We start from the raw sequence: 20,542 nt of genomic DNA, 5'->3' as shown, positions 1-20,542 counted from the left end.
AACAATGATGTAAATATTGTTCATGATACTTCCTTCAAAGCAAAAATGGTGAATAGAGGTTTTTAATTCGACATTTACCTTCACATTATGCTTTAATACAATAAAAATATGGTCTGTTTGAATTAATATGCTTTTTGAAATTGTTATCTCAAAAACAAGCAGAAATATTACTAATATAAAATCAAGAGTCCAATAGCTATTGATTGAATTTGTAATTTAATTTAATTAGAATTTACCAAAAGAATTTTTTTTAATTATCCGAATTCGCGAAATATTAAGTATTTTCAAGGAATTTCCTATTTGTAATGTTCTAAACTGCTATGCAATCTGAATTTATAATGTTGCTCTTTATTCTTTTAAGAAAATCACTGATTTTTAAAAAAATGATATTAACATTCATTGAACTACATTTTTTTTATGTTTGTGTGAGGTGAGTGAGTATAGATAATTATGGTGATATCAGTGATTAATAGAATAGATACTGGATAATAGAATAGAATAGAATACATTCATTTTTTAAACACGAAATTCTTTTAATTGCAGGTATCAGTCGGCAGTTTCTGGTGGCGATAATGAAAATGGTGAATTATCTGAATCTGACAATGATGAGGAATGTAGTGAAGATCCCACTGTTATCAAGTCAAGCAAGCACAAAGAAAAGGTTTTTAAATGCATTTTCTATATTTTTATAGCTTAATTCATTTTATCTTATTTTATGCTTCTTTCATTTTATAATAACTAAAATATTTTCAAATATATATTCATTTTTTGTTTTGTCATTTTTATGACATTCTTTATATGAAACTTAATGTCAAATTGTTTTTCAAGAAAATCTCGAACTTTATATAAGAAGTCACATGAAGTACTAAATACTTAACCAATTCTTTGACACTGACACATGTGTATGGGAGACCGGGGTAATGACGTCATACAGGGTAATGTCATGCTATATGTACAGCAAATTATTAATGATAGGGAACCCCCGATACCTATTGCACTTAGTGAGGAACTGGAGAATTTGCCTGAGTTATTATCAAACCTTTGACAAGAGAGGTGTGATTGTTATTGTGGAAAATATTATTTACTGTTTTCTTATAATTTCTGACTTATGCATAAATAGTCTTTTTCTATGTTAGGCTTATAGCCGTAATTATTATGGGTACGCATTCTGCTAATACTCATTTCTATTTCTATTTCAAACGACTTTCTTCTCTTTCTCGTATTAGGATCGTCCGCCATATTATTCTACCAGGGTCATGGCGCTAACTAAACAAGCTATACTGCCACAGTAGAGGTGTAATTTACTGAATTCATTTACTTCAATTATATTTAAATACCTTTTCAGATCCTTCGCATCAGAAAAAGTTCTACTGAAAAGGCAAAGTGATAAATTTTAAGCAAATGTTGGATGGGAAGTCAGTAAACAATATGGTCTTATGGTTTATTATTTGAAGGACCATTTTTTATATATGAGAGAGAGAGAGACCTGCAGTCGAATTTGAAATATCTTTTACTGATGATGATAATTTAGATAAAAAGAACTCATACTAGGATAACTCAGTGTTGGTGTGTATAATGTTTTTTCAAAGAACTTGGATATAAATGTATAATTTGTGAAAGTTTGGCGCTGATGCAAGTTCGTATCCTAGTCCGTTTTCTGGCAAATGGGCCAATGCAGATTGCAGTTTGTTTGACTCTACAGAGAATTATAAGTGCACCGTTTGAAAGGGAAAACAATTTTATTAAAAGCTATTAAAATGTAATATATCCCTGAAGTAAACTTGTCATATTTAAGGAATCTGAAAAACATTTAGTTTCTTGTTATATTTATAAGAATAATTGTAGTAAAATAATTTAGGTTTAATTCGTATTAATGGTTTCTACTCTTATCCGAAGCTTATTGTTTATAATTTATAAGAAGATGGTATCCGAGATCCCCCGAGAGTATCGTGTAATGGGATAATTGGGTCACTGTGCCAAGTTTTTGAAAATTCTTTTTCAAATATTCTAAAAGTTAATGTATATACAGAATGTGTAAGAATTGCAAAACTAATTAGTCTCGTTATTTAAACTTTTATGCTTTATACAATATCAAAAAAATTATTATAATTAATATTGAAACTAATTTTAGACATTTTAAGCCCCCCCCCACTCTCTCTTTAGAATATATAGGACCTATGAAATTATTCAAAGCTTAATTAAATGTATTGGATAATAATTTTGAGGAAAAACTTTAATTTTCTGTGTATCTTTGAAATGCTGTCAGTATAAAAAAATATTACGTTAAAAAAAATTGAATAATTCTTATCTATAAAACTATTGTTTGTGGAAAGGCGAATTGAAAATTTTCATAAAAGTTATATAAAGTTTCAAGTAATTATAATTTTACTGTGAAAAGATATTGTCTGCAGAAAATCATTAACTGCATCAACTGTTTCTTAATGCATTATATTATAATTGCTTTTTATTTAATTTCTTGTATTTTTGTATTATGTTTAAATCTACTTCTTTATTATAATTATTTTGATTTCAATTTACAGGTCGTTTTTAGTGGAATGTCTAGTTTAAAATCTCAGTGGGAGACAGGCTCTGTTGCTGCTACGAAGGAAGAAAAAATTGAAGAAAAAAAAGAAGAATTGAACAAGTTGAGGCAACGTATATGTCTGGGAAGGTCAGAATCGATGAAAGCAGTGTATGAAAAAGCTTGTCAAGATAAGCCAGTTGTTGCTCGACCAGACCCTGTGGATATTGGACGTGAAGTAAAAGCCACTCGGCTGAAGGAAAAGTTTGAAAAGGGAGAACTTGTTAGTGAAGTTGAAGAAGAAAATCTGGAAAAGGTTCGAAAGGAGAAAGAAGAAGACTTAAGTGTTTTTACTGAGCCAGGTACTAATAAATTTAATTGGCACTATTTAAAAATGATAAAATTTTATATTAAAGTTAAATGTTTTAATATATTATAATAATTTTTTATATAATAAAATACTCTGTACAATTTAAATATATTTTCTTTAAGGTATTGCTAATGATGCTAAGAAGTTGTTTAAGCAAATGGATGCAACTGTAAAATCAACTGCTGTAACTCCTGTGGCTTCAAGATCTCCAAACAAATCGCCTCTTCATGAGAAAAATACAATTCTTCATTCGCCTATCAAAGATACTGATGTGGTTAAATGCAGTGAGCCAACTGAAAAAGAAGAAATTCCTGTTGACACAACAGATGTATCTCAACGGTTTAAATTTTTTGAAAACTATTCAGATGCTCCCAAAGAGAGGAAAAGATTTCAGATTACACCTCCTAGGGAACCTGCTAAAGAAGATACTCCAGAAAGGGATATCCCTGTTGATCCAAATGTTGTCCGTGCTGTTGATGTCATTGATGATATTCCATCAACTGATACAGCACGTAGAATGTTGGATAAATTTAAGGCGCTGGAGAAGGAAACTCCAACGGTTCCTGCAGGTCCAAAACCATTAAAGCGCATCACTCCTCCTCGCGAATATACCAAAGTTGATGAATCCCATGACTCATCGCCTGAACCAGAGAGGGACCCCAATATAGTTCGTTCAAGCTATAAAGTTGATGATGATATCGTTGTTGAAGCAGATAAAGCCAAGAGTCTGAAAGCAAAATTTGAAAACTGGGACACTGAACTTAATAATAAAAAAAATGAAGAAGATGAAGAGGAAGATTTCCTCCCTCAAGTAGATACCACAAAAACACTACGAGCCAAGTTTGAAGCTATCAAAGAAGATACTTTAAAACCAGTAGAAAAACCAAAACCCAAAGTTAATAGATTTATTGTAAGTATTGATTCTTGAATATTTAGCAAATTAAAATTCTGCATGCAAGATGATTAATTTCTGATTATTATGTTAGAAATTTATTAAATATTTCACATATTAATGCTGTAATTTGAAACTATTATTTTTAAAGGATATTTCACTATAAATCTACATGCTTTAAGAAAAAGGAGTAGAATATTTCCAAATGTTGTTTGGAAAATTCGATAGCTAAAATAAATTTTTTAAAAATTTATTTAAGCGATACCAAATTATATTTGTTTCAATTTTATTAGGTTATGTCCCAATTTTTGGAGAAAAGGTTATAGCTCAAAATTATTTCTTATACATCATGTATTCTTCTCCTAACTTTATACTGCAAACACTGGATAAAAAATTAAACTGCTGAAAAATTCATAATTATTTTAAAGATTACTTTTCCTGGAATAATTGCCAAAAATTTATTGAAATTTGATGAAATATCGGATTTATATAGAATTCTGGTGTTAATTTTTTTTTTTTGAGAAATATTATTGGTAATTTAATTCAGACTTTTTTCATTGCCCCTTTTTTTAAAAAAAATAATTTGGTTTGCATTAAAATGTTCAATTATGTGATTTCTCTTCTTATGTATTTATTTCATTACACAAGAATCTTAATTCTACTGGCATGTGAATGAAGTGCATGAATTTTGTTTTGTTTTGTTCAGATTTTTTTAAATGTAACTCTGCAATTAAGTATCCATTTCTTTTTTATTATTATTATTTATTTCCTGTTGGTTTTCTCTTAACAAAAAAAATCATTTTAGTTTTCTTACAGTTACGTTCGTTTTAATTTAATACATTAATTAATTTCTGAAGTTTAAGCTCCATTAAATGAAGTTTTTTGTTAGTCCTGCAGCTATTATTTTGGAAACCTATGCTAACTAAACATGTCAGTAGAAGGAATTGGCATTTCTTCAAATTAGCATATTAACTTTTAAGCTTCTAATCTATTCTTCAAATTATGTACAATTTTGCAATTATTTTGACTTCCTATTCAAGAAGGGAATTGAAATATATTTTATTTTGGAGTTAATTTGGTTTTTTTAATTATTATTATAATTCAACATATTTACTAGGATCTTTTTTTCTTTGGCTAATTTACTTATTCTCTTGTTTCAACTTAAATGCATAGAAATGTATATTTGGAAGAGGCTCTTTGTACATGTTGATGCATTTAAAAAAAATTGAAGCATTTAGTTTACATGTGTTGCTTCTGTTCTTGCTTTGTTTCACATCCTAGTTGCTATAATGAGTACTAATGCAGATTCATTTAATCCATTGTTTTGTGCATTGATTCAGAGTTTTTGGTCTTTCTTGCAACTTAATTACTACAAAATGGATTTCCACCAGTTAATATAAGTTTTGCCTTGTACAAAGTGTATTGCCAGTTGTTCAAATTTTGTTTTCTACAGCAAGTCTCTCTTGATTTATTTTTGGCTATAAGTTGCTAAGAGAGGAATATACTGTGACATTAATTGCATGGAATGAGTCTACTAATTTGCATGAAAAAGGAAATTGCACCTGCAAGTGCATTGGAATATGAAGAGTGAAGTTTGCATGCAGCCTACTAAAACATTTTTTTTCTGAGAAGATTTTCATTAATGATTATTTTTGTCTCTAGTAATTACCAGGAAATAATGCTAGATGTGACTGATGTGCTTCTGTGAAGAACCAGTGGAATGTATCTTGTAACATCAGATACAAATTCAAGTGAAGCTTTTCAATACATTGACTTCATTCTTATGATTCCTATGAGTTCAGCAAATTGTATACTTTTATACTGAAGCCAGGATTTTCTTAGTTTTTATTTAAGTAGTATCACAAATATTAATTTGAAAATTTTATTCATCCTCTGCTGTTGTGAAGTTGCTCTGTGTGTGTGTGCATATTGAACTTTCACTAGATTTATTCACTTTTGTATAGTTTTTTTTATGTACTGTATAAATTTATAGTAGTTATACAGTGCATCGGTAAAATGCAGCAATTTTTTTTCTTTTATAAAATATTTTTTTAAAAATCGCGACGATTAAATATCTTTTCTTGCTTTTCATCATTTCCGTCGTTAATTGTTTAAATAGAATTACGGTCAATATAATTGTTGTTTAATTTTCATGATTTTAAAATATTAGAAGACTAATGAATTTTTATCTAGAGTTTTTAATAATTTTTCGTGGCTTTGAAATATTGACTTTCTTTTGTTCATTCTGAGTTGTGGAAATTGATGTGGAAAAAAAAATTATGAAATGCTTCAAATTATATAAACAGGTGCTAATTATCAGTAAACACTTGTGAAAATGCTACTTTCGTAGTCTTATTCTTGCTGATAGCTTGTAATAGGAAAATCTACTGTATTGTATTTACATGCCTGTATTTGAGTAAGATAATTGTCATCCTGTATGCTTTCATGAAGTATTTTTAATTGTTGATTTCTTGAAAAGGAAATTTTTAACTAAGACTTTTTTTTATTGCTGCAAGGTACACTTAAAAGTTACAAATTTGCTAAGTAAGGGTTTTTGATAAACTCTTTTTTTTTATGTGCCTTAATTAAAAAATTTAAAAACCCTAAAATTATTATCAACAGCATATCTCTAAAGTGCTAGAAATTTTTCTACGTGTTATATAAAAATTGAAAAAAAAATATGTGGAAAATGTATCACTCAAAAAAAATGTCTTTGTCTTAGAAAGTTTAAGAAAACATTTTATAAGCTGAAAGTGTTTGAAACCTTATGATAAATTTAATTACTTAATTTTTTTTTCCATCGATTTATATGAGTGTATATATTTATGTGTGTGTATTTTCCTATAAATGATGCTGTATGTTTTTCAAAATACGCAAGTTATGTATATTGATTCTTAAGTATTATCTTGATTATCTTTTCTAGACATTCAAAAGTGTTAAGATTAAGTTTGTTTTGAAATCATGTAAAATTTATTGTGGCAAAAAATAAAATTTAGTTTACCTTTTCTGTTATCTGTGCCCTTCCCTTTTTGTTTGTCTATTATGAAAATGTTTTGTTTTTATATGAAAGACTATTTATGGAAAATTTAAAAATAAAATGAATTTCAACTGAGTTTTTAAAAAAAAATTACTAAAGAAAATCGTATATCATGATGCGAGGAAATCTGAGGTTTAAAGAAGAAAAAAATTAGATAATTGTTCTTGGAAGTACATGTTTATCTTAGAAGTGTTCACTTGATTTTTATTTCATGCATGAGATTACAAATATAGGACTGTTCATGATTATTTTATGAGTAAAAAAAAGGCAAGAAATACGAAGCACCTATACAGCCTGGAATAATAGATGATTACTCAAAAGCATAACTGTCAATGAATATAGATATTGAAATATTTCCATCATCTCAGCTGAAAAAAATATTTTACATAAGTTGTAAAAACATTGTAAATTAATTTGTCATCAGATTGTCAGTAGATCATAAAAGATCGTACTTATTTGGCGACAGAAATTTTGATCTTTTATATATATGATTAATTCTGACTGGCTATAGCTTATTTTTTAAAAAAAAAAACACATTCTTTCACAATGGCATACTTTATTCTAGTGTGTATTTAATTGATCAAAACAAAAAGATTTATCCTTCTTTTTAATTAATAATATTTATAAAATCTAGAACTGTTGCATCATTAAATATAACATTAGATTTTTTTAAAAATGTGTTTCTTATTCAGAATTAGAATAAATTCAAATAGAATTTTTTGTAATCAGCAATTTATAAGATTGAGTTTTGAACATACTGTATAAAGCAAGAATTCTTAGCCATTATGTACATATCCAAAAAAAAAATTTTTTTTTTTCCTTATATAATGTTTTGTTATTTCTTATATTAACGGTATTTAAAGTAAATTTTCTCATGGTATAGATGCAGTAAAATTACTACTCTTTTATTTCTTGACTTATAACAAAGTTTTATTATTTATTGTCTTAATTGTAATTGGAAAAACCTTACTTTTTTTCATATTAAGATCCAGTAGAATATGATTATGTTAATGTTTTCAGGAACCATCTAAATTTATGTCGTGGTCAATAAATACACTACGATTGTTGAACAGTAATGCACAAGAAAAAGTGATCAAATGTTCAAATGATAAAATTGACACCAACTAATAATTTTTATGCTTTTATAAACTCAACATGTTTAAGTTAGCAGACATACTTTTTTGATTTTTGATGTTATAGTAATATTCCAGAATTACTTGTCTGAAAAAATTTATTTAGAGAAAAAGTAATTCAAAAATTTCTTACATATGTATTTTTTTTTATAAATTTAATAATGGTCGAAATGTTTTTGCTTTCCTACAAAATAATTTGCATATTAGTTTCCAACTTTTTTTTAAAATCAGCTAATTACTGATTTTCTCATGGCTGTTTGTATTTCAAGAGCTAATTACACGTAAGTAAATATTTTTTGTTGTGTCTTATTATCTCATGTAACTGGAAGTAAGAAATTCATATTTTAGAATACATGTACTTATATTGTTTACAGATTGAAATAACGAGATTAATTTAAAGATTTATTCTATATAGCAAGAACAGGCAGCAGTTAATACTGACACATGTAGCATTTGTGGCAAGAAAGTATACCCAATGGAAAAGATGGAAACTAGTGGAATGCGAATTCATAAAAATTGTTTCCGTTGTGCACATTGTAGTTGTATGCTCAGGTTCGTTCTTTACTTCATTATTTTTGTTTTATTTGAGGTTTTATATCAGCTGTAAAGGGTTTTGTTGGAAAATTTGGAACTATTTTCTCCTGACGTTCCTTTCATAATATTAACAATGCATCTATAATTTTAATATTTCTCATTTTTGAATTAAATATTTGAAATTACTAAAATAATGTCTTTGAAATTTTTTCTTTGAGAACTTGGTTACTTATTTTAATTATAAAATAATTTAATGTGAAATTATCAAGCTAAATATGCTACTCTTTTTTAACCCTGCTTGCTTCAGATAATTAAGACTTTAATTTACGTTATCATTGCATTGTTCAAAATATATCTCACCGTGGCGAAATTTGCCTCTTTTATCATCCAGTTAATTTGTTGACACCATCTTATATATTATGTGTGTGTTAACTGCCATCAATTATAACTTTGTTGTAGTCTTTAAATTTAAAAAGAATGAATAAAGTGAGAATACTTGAATGTGAATTAAATGCATTCGTGTAATATAAATTTTTTTATCATTTAAATTTATTTTAAAGTGTATAATTAAGTACAAATGCAATCCTAATTAAAGACATAAAGGAACTAATTATTGTATTAGAAATAAGTTGTATTTTTCCGTTTATAAATTAAGATCTATCAATTACATGTTAAACAATGGCGCATGGATTTCTTGCAGTGATATAGAAGCTTTTGGCGGGATATGGGAGTGTAGATGCTCTGGGCTTCAAGTATTGGGGAATGCCGTGGATACGAAACTTTAATGTTTTTATGCCACCTTTTGAAGTCAAATATGGTGAGAAATAAAAAATGTGGGAGAGTGAGCATAAAATGCTCACTATTGTTACGATATTGTCCAACTGTCAGAATATTGAATAACATCATGGAGATAAAGTACAATATCTTATTCCAATAGGGCAGTTGCCATTTACACAGAGGCGGCGGTAGCAGGGAGGCAGTGTCTTGCTCTCCCCCCCCCCCGTCGGCGAGAGATTCAGAGTTTCGTCGGTAAAAGTGTTTACCACTTCAGGATGGTTGTAGAGATGTGCGCATTATTGAATATGATTATTTAAAAATAGCCTTGAAGTTAATATAATGTAAACAGTCGAAATATCCAAGTAACGATTAAAGTGTTATGACTATATTTGGCAAAATAATCTATAGAGTGGTAGGTCAATAATATGATGTATTTTGTACAATTTTAATAGACCGACTAAGAACTGAATGCAATGGATATCTAAGATGTTAAGTTCGCAGATTTTCAGACATCTGATTCAAATATCGTTCATTCAGTTTATAATTTATACTACTTATAACATTTAACCGACAAGCTAACAAGTGAATAAGATATCGACAAGGAGATAGGCTCATTTTATTGGCAATTTTTGATTGACCGACTATGAACTCAATACAGTGAGCGTCGAAGACGTTAAGTCTGCAGATTTTCAGACATTTGTTTGAAATGATGTTCATTTAACTTATAATTCGCACTGGTTTTGGCAATATATCCGACTGAATAAGATATCGCATTCTGCCGCCAATTTTAAAGCGTCCGACTGTGAACTGAATGTGATTAATGTCAAAGACTATACCTGCAGATCAAGCTTTTAATTTTCACTACTTTTGGCAATATAACCGACAAGGTGACATGTGAATAAAACATAAAATATGTCGCATTTTGCCAAAAAATTTTGATCGGTCGACCCAGACTTCAATACGATGAATGTCGATGACGTTAAGTCCAAATTCTTAGTCATCTGATTTAAATGTTAAATATTCATTCAGCATATACTTTATATTATATTTAGAGGAATAAGCAATAAGCTGGCAAGTGAATAAGACGTCACGTTTATCTTTTTTCCTTCGGCTAAGATTTTATCATAGATTATGGGAAAACAATTATTTTCATCGAGCATTTCGATTACCTGCCAGTGGAATTATTAGAGAATTTGAAGCTTTCATATTATAATAGGGCATAAATAAATATCATAAATAGGACGATAGAGTTGTTTTCCATAATTCATCATTCAAATTCAAGTTCTAAAGTTAATCGCCGTCTTATTCATCTAATTGTTACTTCTTCGGTAACGAATCGGTAAATTTATTGTATTCATTTCACTATGAGAATTGCCTGACTGAAATCTAGTTAATGGTTAAATTAAATTTAATCAAACACTCTTTTGACACGGTTGTGCATATGCATGCTAAAAAAGTTACTTTACTGTAGCGAAATTATCGGGCTTCATTATAAATTACGGAAGTAAGTAAATTGTACAATTGCAAATTAAGTTTATTTACAGTAAAATATCTGTTTTCTTTCGCAATCTAATTTATCAAGCTACAATTATTACACTAAATAAGTATTATCGACTGCAACTGACGACAAAAAAAAAAAAAAATATTTGTGGTATCGTAGCCATTTAGCTACACTAAAAGTGTTTAACCAAGTATGCACTAAATTTGCTAAATACTTCCTAAATTATTCAAACTCTGCATTCAATATTATGACTATGTAATCGGGGAACTTAACTTTTTTTTTTCTTTCAATTACTATTCGCAATAAAAACTATATGATTTCAGATGTTTCTAAATTTTTAATAGACTTTATATAAATATGTCTTGATAAAAGGATGATTAAAATTGTTATTCATAGAATATTCGTATATAACACATTAATCTCTTGACATACGAATTTACTTAACTTCCTAATTAGATAGCAGATCTTATTTGGGATAATTATTGTTATTTTAATCCTTAGAATAATATAAGGGCATTTGAGATAATGATGCGTTTTCAAGTGATTTTTGCATTTTAAATTACTTAATACTTTCCTTTAATTGCAGATTTAAAGTTAAAAATTTAGTAATTCCATAGCGAAGCAGACTCGTCATTGTATAGAAAGGATTAAGAAAAACCAATGCATGCAATTGAGGGGATAAAACTCACTTTTGGGGAGGAAAATATTAGCTTGCAATAATTTTGAATTAAAAAAGTTCTTAACCATAAGAACGCATGCCTAAAAATGAAGATAGGAGAATTCATATTCAAGATCTAATTATTTCTTAATAAAATCCACTGGTTTTTTAAACTTAAATATATATTGAAAAATAAATACATGGGGGATCTAATGTTTAATCAGTCCATTTTTCATGGGAATATTTTTCATATCTTACATAAAATAGTAAGTTTGTACATATATTTACAAAATATTTTCCCCAGTATTCTTAAAAAACGACATCATTGTATCTTTTCCGACATCATTGTATCTTTTCCGCATTCTATATTGATCGTGTCAGAACTATAGTAAATTTTTTTGTTGTATTAAATGTAATTTGTTGTATTTTTGTTGCGCACTAAAATCTTCGGATTCGATATATATCTGAATTCCTGCTCGTTGCTGCAAATATTTTAAGTAGGGAGAAACTACGCTGAAAAATCGATTTTTGGGAAAAGCATCGAATGTTTATTATTTTAGATTTCTAAAAAAGTTTCTTTTATAAAACTTTTTCTTTGAACATTTATTTTATATAGCTTCTGATATAAAATAAGAGCATACATTTGTTCATTTAGCTTGACTCGTCATTCTGGCGTAATCTGTGTTTCTATCTATATACTACAATCTAGAAAGGAATATAACATATTTTTTCTAATTTTAGATCTCAGAGAAATAAAATCTCAACAGTCTCATAAAGAAATACTCAAATGTCGACAATTTTTTGATGGTCATTAAAAGAAATTGAGAATATTTTTTTTACAAATTCTTTTGTAATGTTTTAACATTTAACAATGAAAGAAAGGATCAGCATCTGAATAAAAAGAAGTTAAATAATACTTGATTTTCTTTAATTAAATGTATAATATTATGAGTTATTTTGAAACCGAATGAGAGATATTGTGCTTGCCCCCCTGTCGGCTTTGTCTTGCCTTCCCGTTCGGCAAATCTCTGCCGCCGCCTCAGCATTTACACTTGTTAAGCCGCTGATGATGACAAGGAAGGGGGGGGGGTCATGTTATACTCACGGGCTTTACTTACTGTCGTTACACCACTGAAAGAAGCCCGTCTCTGTCGTTATTGTTTGTAACATTTTACTACTATTCTAATTTAATACCCTAATGCCCATTTTTTTTCTGTAAAGCATTCTAAAATAATATTTTTAATCTCTTGTTGAATATCTGTTTCTTTCAAATTTGCTCCGTTTCCAGCATTTCGCATGGAAATTCAAATCTCATATAAATGGAATGAATTTTCCATAACAAATATCTGTTAATTAATTTTAGCTTCTACTTGGCTTTTCAGTATAGTGGTGTGTAGAGTCAAGTTTATGGGACAACAATTTCAAAATGTTTCATATTTTAAAGGTCTTTAAAATCTTGTTGAATTTATTGGGTATCAAATAGTTTTGCATTATTATTTATTTAGATTTATTTGTTTTTTCAATTAAAGTGTATTTTGACTTCTTAGGTTAGAAAACTACACAAAGAGTGGAAGAAATCTGTATTGTACTCCACATTTTAAACAACTTTTTATATCAAGAGGAAATTATGATGAAGGTTTCGGTCGTGAACAGCATAAAGAAAAATGGAATCGCAGTTGTAATAACACACCTGTTCCACGAGACATGCAAGAAAATGATGATAATGAACTTTCAAATGGTGATGTGAAGTGCTTGGAGCAGACAGTGTAAATTGATGCACAAACATACTAAATTGTATTTAAGCAATTATTTGTCATATAAAGATCATAACCTAATTTGTGAGAAACAGTAGCAAGCATTTGTGCTTGAAAATGTTTTATACTGCTGTTTTATTGTGGTTTTTAGCTTTAATCTGCATGAAAACTTCGCTTTCCTTTTGAATGCTACAAATTTTTGTCATTATTAGTGCAATTAAATGTTTTAGATGTATTTTATGTTTCCTTTTAAATCGATTATAATTTTTTTTAATTCATTTAGCATTGTAAATTATTGCATGCTGGATCCATGGCAGTCATTTTTTGCTGTGAATTTCTTTATATTATGCTATATTTTGTGTTACGACAAAATCAAACACATATTCTAGTTAATTTGTAATTTCACTTACTGTAAAATTGTCTGTTGATGTGATATGGAAACTGTTGCAGAAAGCCCTGCATCACTATAATCCCATATCTTAATCTTAAAAACATGCACACCTTGTTGCTAATATTGTACTTAAATTTTTTGTGTGCTTTGTACAGCTTAATTTTTACGATTTTTATAACTGCATGGCATTAATTTTGTGCCCTTTTTCTATGATTTTTAATATGTGTGTGTATGTTGTGTGTGTATGTGTGCGTGTATTGTCTTTGGGTACGAAAGACTCATGGTGCTTGATGCATTCATTTCAATTTAAGTTGCATTTTTCAAAGACGTTTAAAGCTATATCAGAAAAAATTAATAGGACTGCAAATAAACTTACATAAAATTTTTGAAAATTTTTGGAATTTGAGTTAAAATTCATTTCAAAACGTATTGATTTCTCATTAAACCTTCCAAGCGTTTTTGAGTTGATGCATAGTTGCTATAATCAAAAATTGTAAATCAACTAAACAAATTAAAATGTTTGTTGCTTGTATGGGTGCTAACAACTCTGTTGCGGTCTTTTTCTTATAATATGAAAACAATTCGTGTGACTGAAAATATACAAGTATGATACTGTTCATTGTAGTATTAATTTTAAAAGACACTGAAATATGCCTTTGGGTGCATGTTTTATTTAAGTTACCAGCAGTGCTGACACTCTGTTTTTGAAATAAACTCCTTTTTGGAAAATAATTTATGCGAAATTTTTCGCTTTCATTTACTAAAATCTCTCTGAAATTGTATCGAACAAATAAAACTTGCTATACAAGTTTAATGGTGATAAATTTTATACCAATTTGTGAAAATGTTAAAAAGTTACTCAAATTGTAAGATACGAATTTTTAGTTACCGTAAATCTTTAGATTTAAATATGATGATAGAACTGAATGTGTTTATAGCTCTCTGAATGAATGTGAACGTTGCTACGTCTGCATTTAATACTGTAATTCAGCGATGACAACTATTAAAATCCCCAATGCTAAATTTATTTCAAATACTTAAAAAGAAACGACTCGTTTTTCTATTGGTTATATTCTTGTGGAGTGTGAGTGTTTTGTTTTCTATGTTTTAGGATTTGTTAATGAATTGGTGAGCACAAAAGAATACTCTTTTAAAATTACAGTTGCGTTACTAAAAACATCTTCCATTTATGACGTGTATTGTACAGGTGTATATTTGTGTAGACTTCGTTATTTTTTAAATTTGTTCTGCCTATTGTATGCCAAAGAGTTACTGTAAAAGGCAAGATTTTACTTGCATATTACTAGTAATTTTTGCCCTCAAATGTTTTCTTTCCCCCTTCCTATTCTTCATACATATTTATTCTAATCAATAATCCAGAATATTTAAAAGCTTGAAGATAAAATAACTTCATGCATATATAATTTTCAGCAACACGAACTATTGTATCTGGATCTTAACTGAAAAAATCTTTGAATTTTAACATTTACTATATATATCGATGTTTGAAATTAGTTTTCACAATGCAGAAATGGTATTTAAATAAATTGGAAAGCTCTATCAAAAGAAAAGGAATAGAATTTAACAATTTTTTCAAGATTAGAAACTTGTTCGAATCATTTTTATTAGAATATAAGAGATTTATGCTTGTGTTGAAGTAACGTCGCGTAAACAGTATTTATTAGCTATTTATAATAAATTTTGTTGGAAAGCAATTGTATCACTAATGATATTCTTCCCTCCTTTGCACTTAATATCAGAAATCAGTGTTTATATCAAGAAAATTAGTTTATATGGATATATCTTTATGTCAGCAGACGCCATTCATTATTCAAACTTTTAGTGATGCCCTTAATCTATTAGAAGGCTCATTAAAAGATTTGTTATATTGTATGAAACAGCAGTGATTTTTCTAAATTATGTGCATTAATTGTAAGATTTTTGACATTAAGATCCCCTGGACCTTTTGTTAACTTAAATGTTATAAAAGAAATATCCTAGTCTTACTGTGTACTGTTGTGTTAAATTATAACAAGCTTGAAATTAAGAGTAACCTGTATTTAGAAATTATAGTTTGTTGTCTCCTTTGAATTATCATGACAGGTGCTTTTGTGATTATGTGATAATCTGGTTTTCTGTCTTCCTCTTTGTAGAATCAGTATGTTCCATTATAAAATATCACCTACTTATGGACACTCAGTTATGGATAGTCATTTTTTTTGTATTATCTAAGTGTTAAACTTGTTTTAAAATGCAAGGTTAGGGGTGGTTTCTTTATAGATAAAACACTTATGGAGTGTCTGTATAGGAGATTATGTTCCTCTTCCTTTTTTTTTTTTTTTTTTTTTGTAAAATTATTAATAAATGTAAATTATGAATATATTTTGTATCCTGTATTTGTATTCAATTATCTGAAAAGAGGCCAAAAGTAAAAACATGGTATCTGGTAGTTATTTGTTACTAATATGTGTGAACTCAAAATGAACACCAACTGACTGATGTTGTTGCTAAAGTTTGTGTCAAGAAACCTGCATTAAAGTGTTTCGTTTGAATTAAAATTGTATTTATAAAAGACTTAGTTGTTTTTCTTGATTTTATTCCCCTTCTACTTTCCTTTCCTTCCAATTCTTGATTGCATCTCGTTCGAGAATTGTCTTTCCATCATGCAATGGTACAGGATCGGATTACTAAACAGGTTACTGCTTAGGATCCCCGTAACATTAAAGGACCCTGTTCCCTCCATATTTTCTGTTATTGTGAATGAATTAATTCTGTGCTTATATTTAACTATAATGACCGTACAATCGAACTTATTGAAATCAAGTATTGTTTTATTAATTTCGGAACATTATTCTAGTATTAAATACCAACTGCAAGTTTTATATTTAATTATTTTATAATTCTGAAAAGAAATGTGGATCTTTATAATTTTTACAAAATGTTTGACTCTTATGGATATTTTTTAGACAAATCGCTGACCAACTCTTCTTTTACTATCAATAAAGTTAAAATAATTGGTTTTTATTTATTTTTCCCCCCTCGATTTCTGCCACAAATAGAGGGAGGAGATTTCACTGAATGTAATTACTTTTACTGAAATTATACTATTGAGTAATGTAATCATTTTCCTTAATTATTCACTGAATAATGTATGTAATTGTAATGTTAATACTTTTCCGAGTGCCATTTTGTGATATGAATTTCAAGGGGAAACAGAAACGAAATTCAAATAAAGTGTCATATAAAATATCAATAAATATCAAATAATTAAATTTAAAAAAATTCAATAAATAAGGTATTAATAACTGTAATTTAAATTTGCTAATTTTTAAATTCAAGAAATAAGTAATTTTAATACAAAAACTGTAATTTGAGCATAAAAACTTTGCAATGAAACTTCAAATTAAGTGATAGGCAGACATATATCATGAATAAAATTATTCAATAAGTGAAAAATTGAGGTCAATTTTTTTATTGAAGGCATTGTACAAGCATTTGAGTAAACTTAAATTCTTTTAAAATTATTTCCTTACTGTCGCATTTAACTAAAGAAAACAAATTTTTGTTTGCAATGTTTAATTTCAATTTCGAAATAAGGAAAATAAATTCGAATTGCAGACGGTATTTTAAAGAGCATTTTTTTTTTTTTTCGTTGAGAAATTCGTGGGATCCGAGAAATAATTACCGATAAATTCAAATTAAAAATACTCGAATTAACTGCATTTCACCATTTTTAAATCTATTCTTTGTTTTATTATAAACTTTCATATTAACTTAGCTGTTTGTTTTAACTAAAATTGCTAAAAGTCGCCTGGTAACTGAACACCGATTCAATAAGTTTTCCTTCGATTCTTTGAAAATTCTCACTGACTGGTGGTATAAATGAGAATTAATTTCTATGATATATAATCATAAGCATCAGACACCGATGCGCAGGGGACGCAGTGTAGACGGCATATTTTTGCGACACATTGTTTTTCTTACTGATGGCCAGACATACTGCAAATTACATGTCGCACAGAAACTTTCCTTCTTTCTCCATATAGTTATTTATGGAAACTCCGATCATCGCTAAGGAAAATCGTAAGAAAACTTGAGGTCACGGAAATTGCAGTGCCGTACTCTGCCCATGTGCAAGGCACTGGGTAATTTTGCCTTCTGACTAAAGTGGCGGATTTTGATAATATGAGGCCACATGCGCTGAAATATTTCGAGGTCCCTTCTCATTGAACTCGATTGATGAAAAGAAGGTAGCATGGATTAACTTATTTCAGTTTTCAACTTTATCTTCATGCTTATTTTGAGATATCTTTATATAATTGAAAAGTAATTCCTAATGTATTTTTAGCTTTTATTTCTAATTTCTACAGAGAATATACCTTTTATCCGCACAATTTCTATTTATCATTTTTTTAATGTTTCTACAGCAACGAATTTTGTATTTTATTATATATACTTAAAAGCAACAGTCACGGAGTTCCTTAATGACTTTTATTCTTCATTATTTCAAGGAAATAATTCAATTTTTACAAAAAGATTATTTGTCCAAACTCTGGGTGAGCACGCTGTAGGAATTTGAAGGCAGAAAATAGGAAAGAAAGGCCTTGAGAAAGTATTCTAAACTTATTAAGTTTTAGAAAAGATTTTGCTACCGCAGCGGCTTAATTTCGCGTGAAAAATAAGAGCCTGCACAGCTGTGAAATTACAAATACAGTGAAATCAGAGCACGATCGATTAAGAAATTACATTATTTATCTTCGCTCAGTTTCTTCATCTTGGATACATATGTATACAGGGTGTCTCAAAAACCTTGACCACGCCTTTTATTCCTTAAATATTGATCACAGACATATACTGTAAATTACAAAATTGGGTAAAAAAAGGTGCAAAATGTTATGAAATCGATTAAAATTTTCAAGGGATTAAATTTTAAAAAATACGAAATTTAAATTTTTATACGGACCCCGTAGAAAAAAAAATTCCCAATCAGTAAAATGCGCCCCGTAAAGTACCCCTGTATCAGTAAACTGGCCTTCATTTTTATTTCTTAAGCTACACTTAAAAAAAATAAAGTAAAAGAATAAAGTGATTGTGATTTCCTTCGATCTTTGTGTCCTTCTAAATCGGATGGACATATGGATACACAAGCACTCGAATTTTTTATGAAATATGAACAAGAATTTAAAAAATATTAATAAATATATCATTTTTATTTTTCTTTATTTAATTTTTAAAAAATGGAAACTTGTTCAAATTTATTCCACGAGAGTGGTTCCCCCCCCCCCCTCCATCTGCTCAAAAAATCGTGGACTTGGACAAGACCGTGAACGCGACAAGTGCTCAGTTTTTATTTTCAAACGCCCGCACATGAGAGTTTTATGCTTTATCATATAGTGAAGAAATTGAAATGCCATTTTTTCAACTGACTGAAAAATTTTTTAACACAGAGTTACAGTCTTAATATCAAGACCAAACATCAAATTATATTTCATCGAAGTCGTTTGCTATCGCGTTTAATGCATTCAGAAGTACAGACCAACAGATGCACTATTCTTTGAAGATTTAATTCTAAATCCAATAAGTGTTTACACTTTAGATGCTTATTTTGTGTACTAAATTTTATTCATAAAGCTATTTACGTTTTGTAGTTTTCGTGTTCACTTGTCCTCGGAGAAGCAGACAGATAGATTTTAAGTCAATAGATTTCGTTAAAATTTGTTAGAAATCTCGAGATTCGATGAGGTCCAAACGCTGAATTTCATCTGTTTAGTTCAAGGCATTTTTGAGTTATAGTATTATTCATATAAATAGACATAATTCCCATACTGTCCTTTTCGAATTCAGGAAAGTCTGAGATGATGCGATTTGTCTAAATGATGGGTTCGAATTTTTTGACGATGAAAATATTTTCTCTTGATGTACTTCGTTATAAGAGAAAATAAAAATGAGCTTAATTTCATAAATTGCTGAATGTTTAATGAATTATAATAAATTTTATTATAACCAGAGGACTTACTATTAAGGGAAAATATTATATTCTTTCTGTTCGAGATAAAATAATCATTATTAACTTCCTATAACCCGAAGACTGAATAGCATGTTCTGCACTTAGAATATTTTCTGATAAAGAAAATAAAAGTAAATCAACATTTATGGAAGAAAATTATAGAAATATTAATGGCAAATGAATAAAATTAAATTTTAGAGAGATATAGAAAATCGCATATTGAATTAGATTAAATTTATGCTTTTGATAGGTAATAAAAGAAATGAAGAAAAATTAGAATAAAATTTTGCAAGCATAGAAAGGTATATTGAAAAGCAGCAAAATCACTTTTCTTGCTTTTAATTGGGATAACTTTTTTTTTTTTGATAATACCCTTTTAAATAAATAAGCAAGATAGTAGACTCGCACTATTCCGCAAATAATTCTATTTTAAAAACAGAAAACGATTTCTCTCGATTTTTATAGCAAATTAGCTTTTTCTAGATTTAACTAGCTTTCCTACAAATAGCTTTTCCCTAAATTTAAATTTGGGAAAAACTAAACAAAAAGCAATGAAAGAATTTTTTCATTTAAATATTAAATTACTATTTAATAGATTTTAATATTTAATAGATAGCATTTAGATTGTTTCCACTAATTTAAGTGATCTGGCGTTAAATGAACGAACGAAATGGAAGTACCCGGTTTGAGTAATGATGACACTTTTAGGGGGGGGGAGGAAGAATCTCCATAATACTGGCAATTCCGATTCTATCAGAAAAGAAAAATAGCGCTGTAGCAGCAGAATTCAGTAATTGATGTAAACGATTGCTACTCAAAATTATTCCCATTCAGTTAAACAAAAAACTAATCAATATTCTTTTTATGCTAATAGTGTAAAAGATAATAGAGGCTTTCGGTGGCAGCGGTTCACGCTCAATACAAATAGTAATAATTTAGCTATATGAAAGGTATTTTACTTAAAAAA

General features: G+C 28.5%; 1 protein-coding gene across 9 annotated transcripts in view; it reads left to right on the top strand.

Moving 5' to 3' along the window:
• LOC129958324 (LIM domain and actin-binding protein 1-like) overlaps nucleotides 1-16,142 on the top strand; it is a 98,949-nt gene extending 82,807 nt beyond the window's left edge. For 8 of the 9 annotated variants that reach the window (XM_056070731.1, XM_056070732.1, XM_056070729.1 and 5 more), the window contains 5 exons: nucleotides 544-661; nucleotides 2,541-2,883; nucleotides 3,014-3,801; nucleotides 8,369-8,505; nucleotides 12,971-16,142. In XM_056070731.1, the coding sequence (XP_055926706.1) occupies nucleotides 544-661; nucleotides 2,541-2,883; nucleotides 3,014-3,801; nucleotides 8,369-8,505; nucleotides 12,971-13,193 (1,609 nt within the window). In that variant the 3' untranslated portion in view covers nucleotides 13,194-16,142. Of the gene's footprint in view, nucleotides 1-543; nucleotides 662-2,540; nucleotides 2,884-3,013; nucleotides 3,802-5,445; nucleotides 6,796-8,368; nucleotides 8,506-12,970 lie in introns of those variants that run through there. The other variant, XM_056070730.1, reaches the window with a different exon arrangement.
• Nucleotides 16,143-20,542: the final 4,400 nt, after the last annotated feature.

This window comes from Argiope bruennichi, chromosome X1, assembly GCF_947563725.1.
Source record: "Argiope bruennichi chromosome X1, qqArgBrue1.1, whole genome shotgun sequence".
In the NCBI taxonomy this organism is placed as follows: Eukaryota; Metazoa; Arthropoda; class Arachnida; order Araneae; family Araneidae; genus Argiope; species Argiope bruennichi.
The sequence above is the reverse complement of the archived record's forward strand: the minus strand, read 5'-3'. Positions and strand labels throughout refer to the sequence as shown.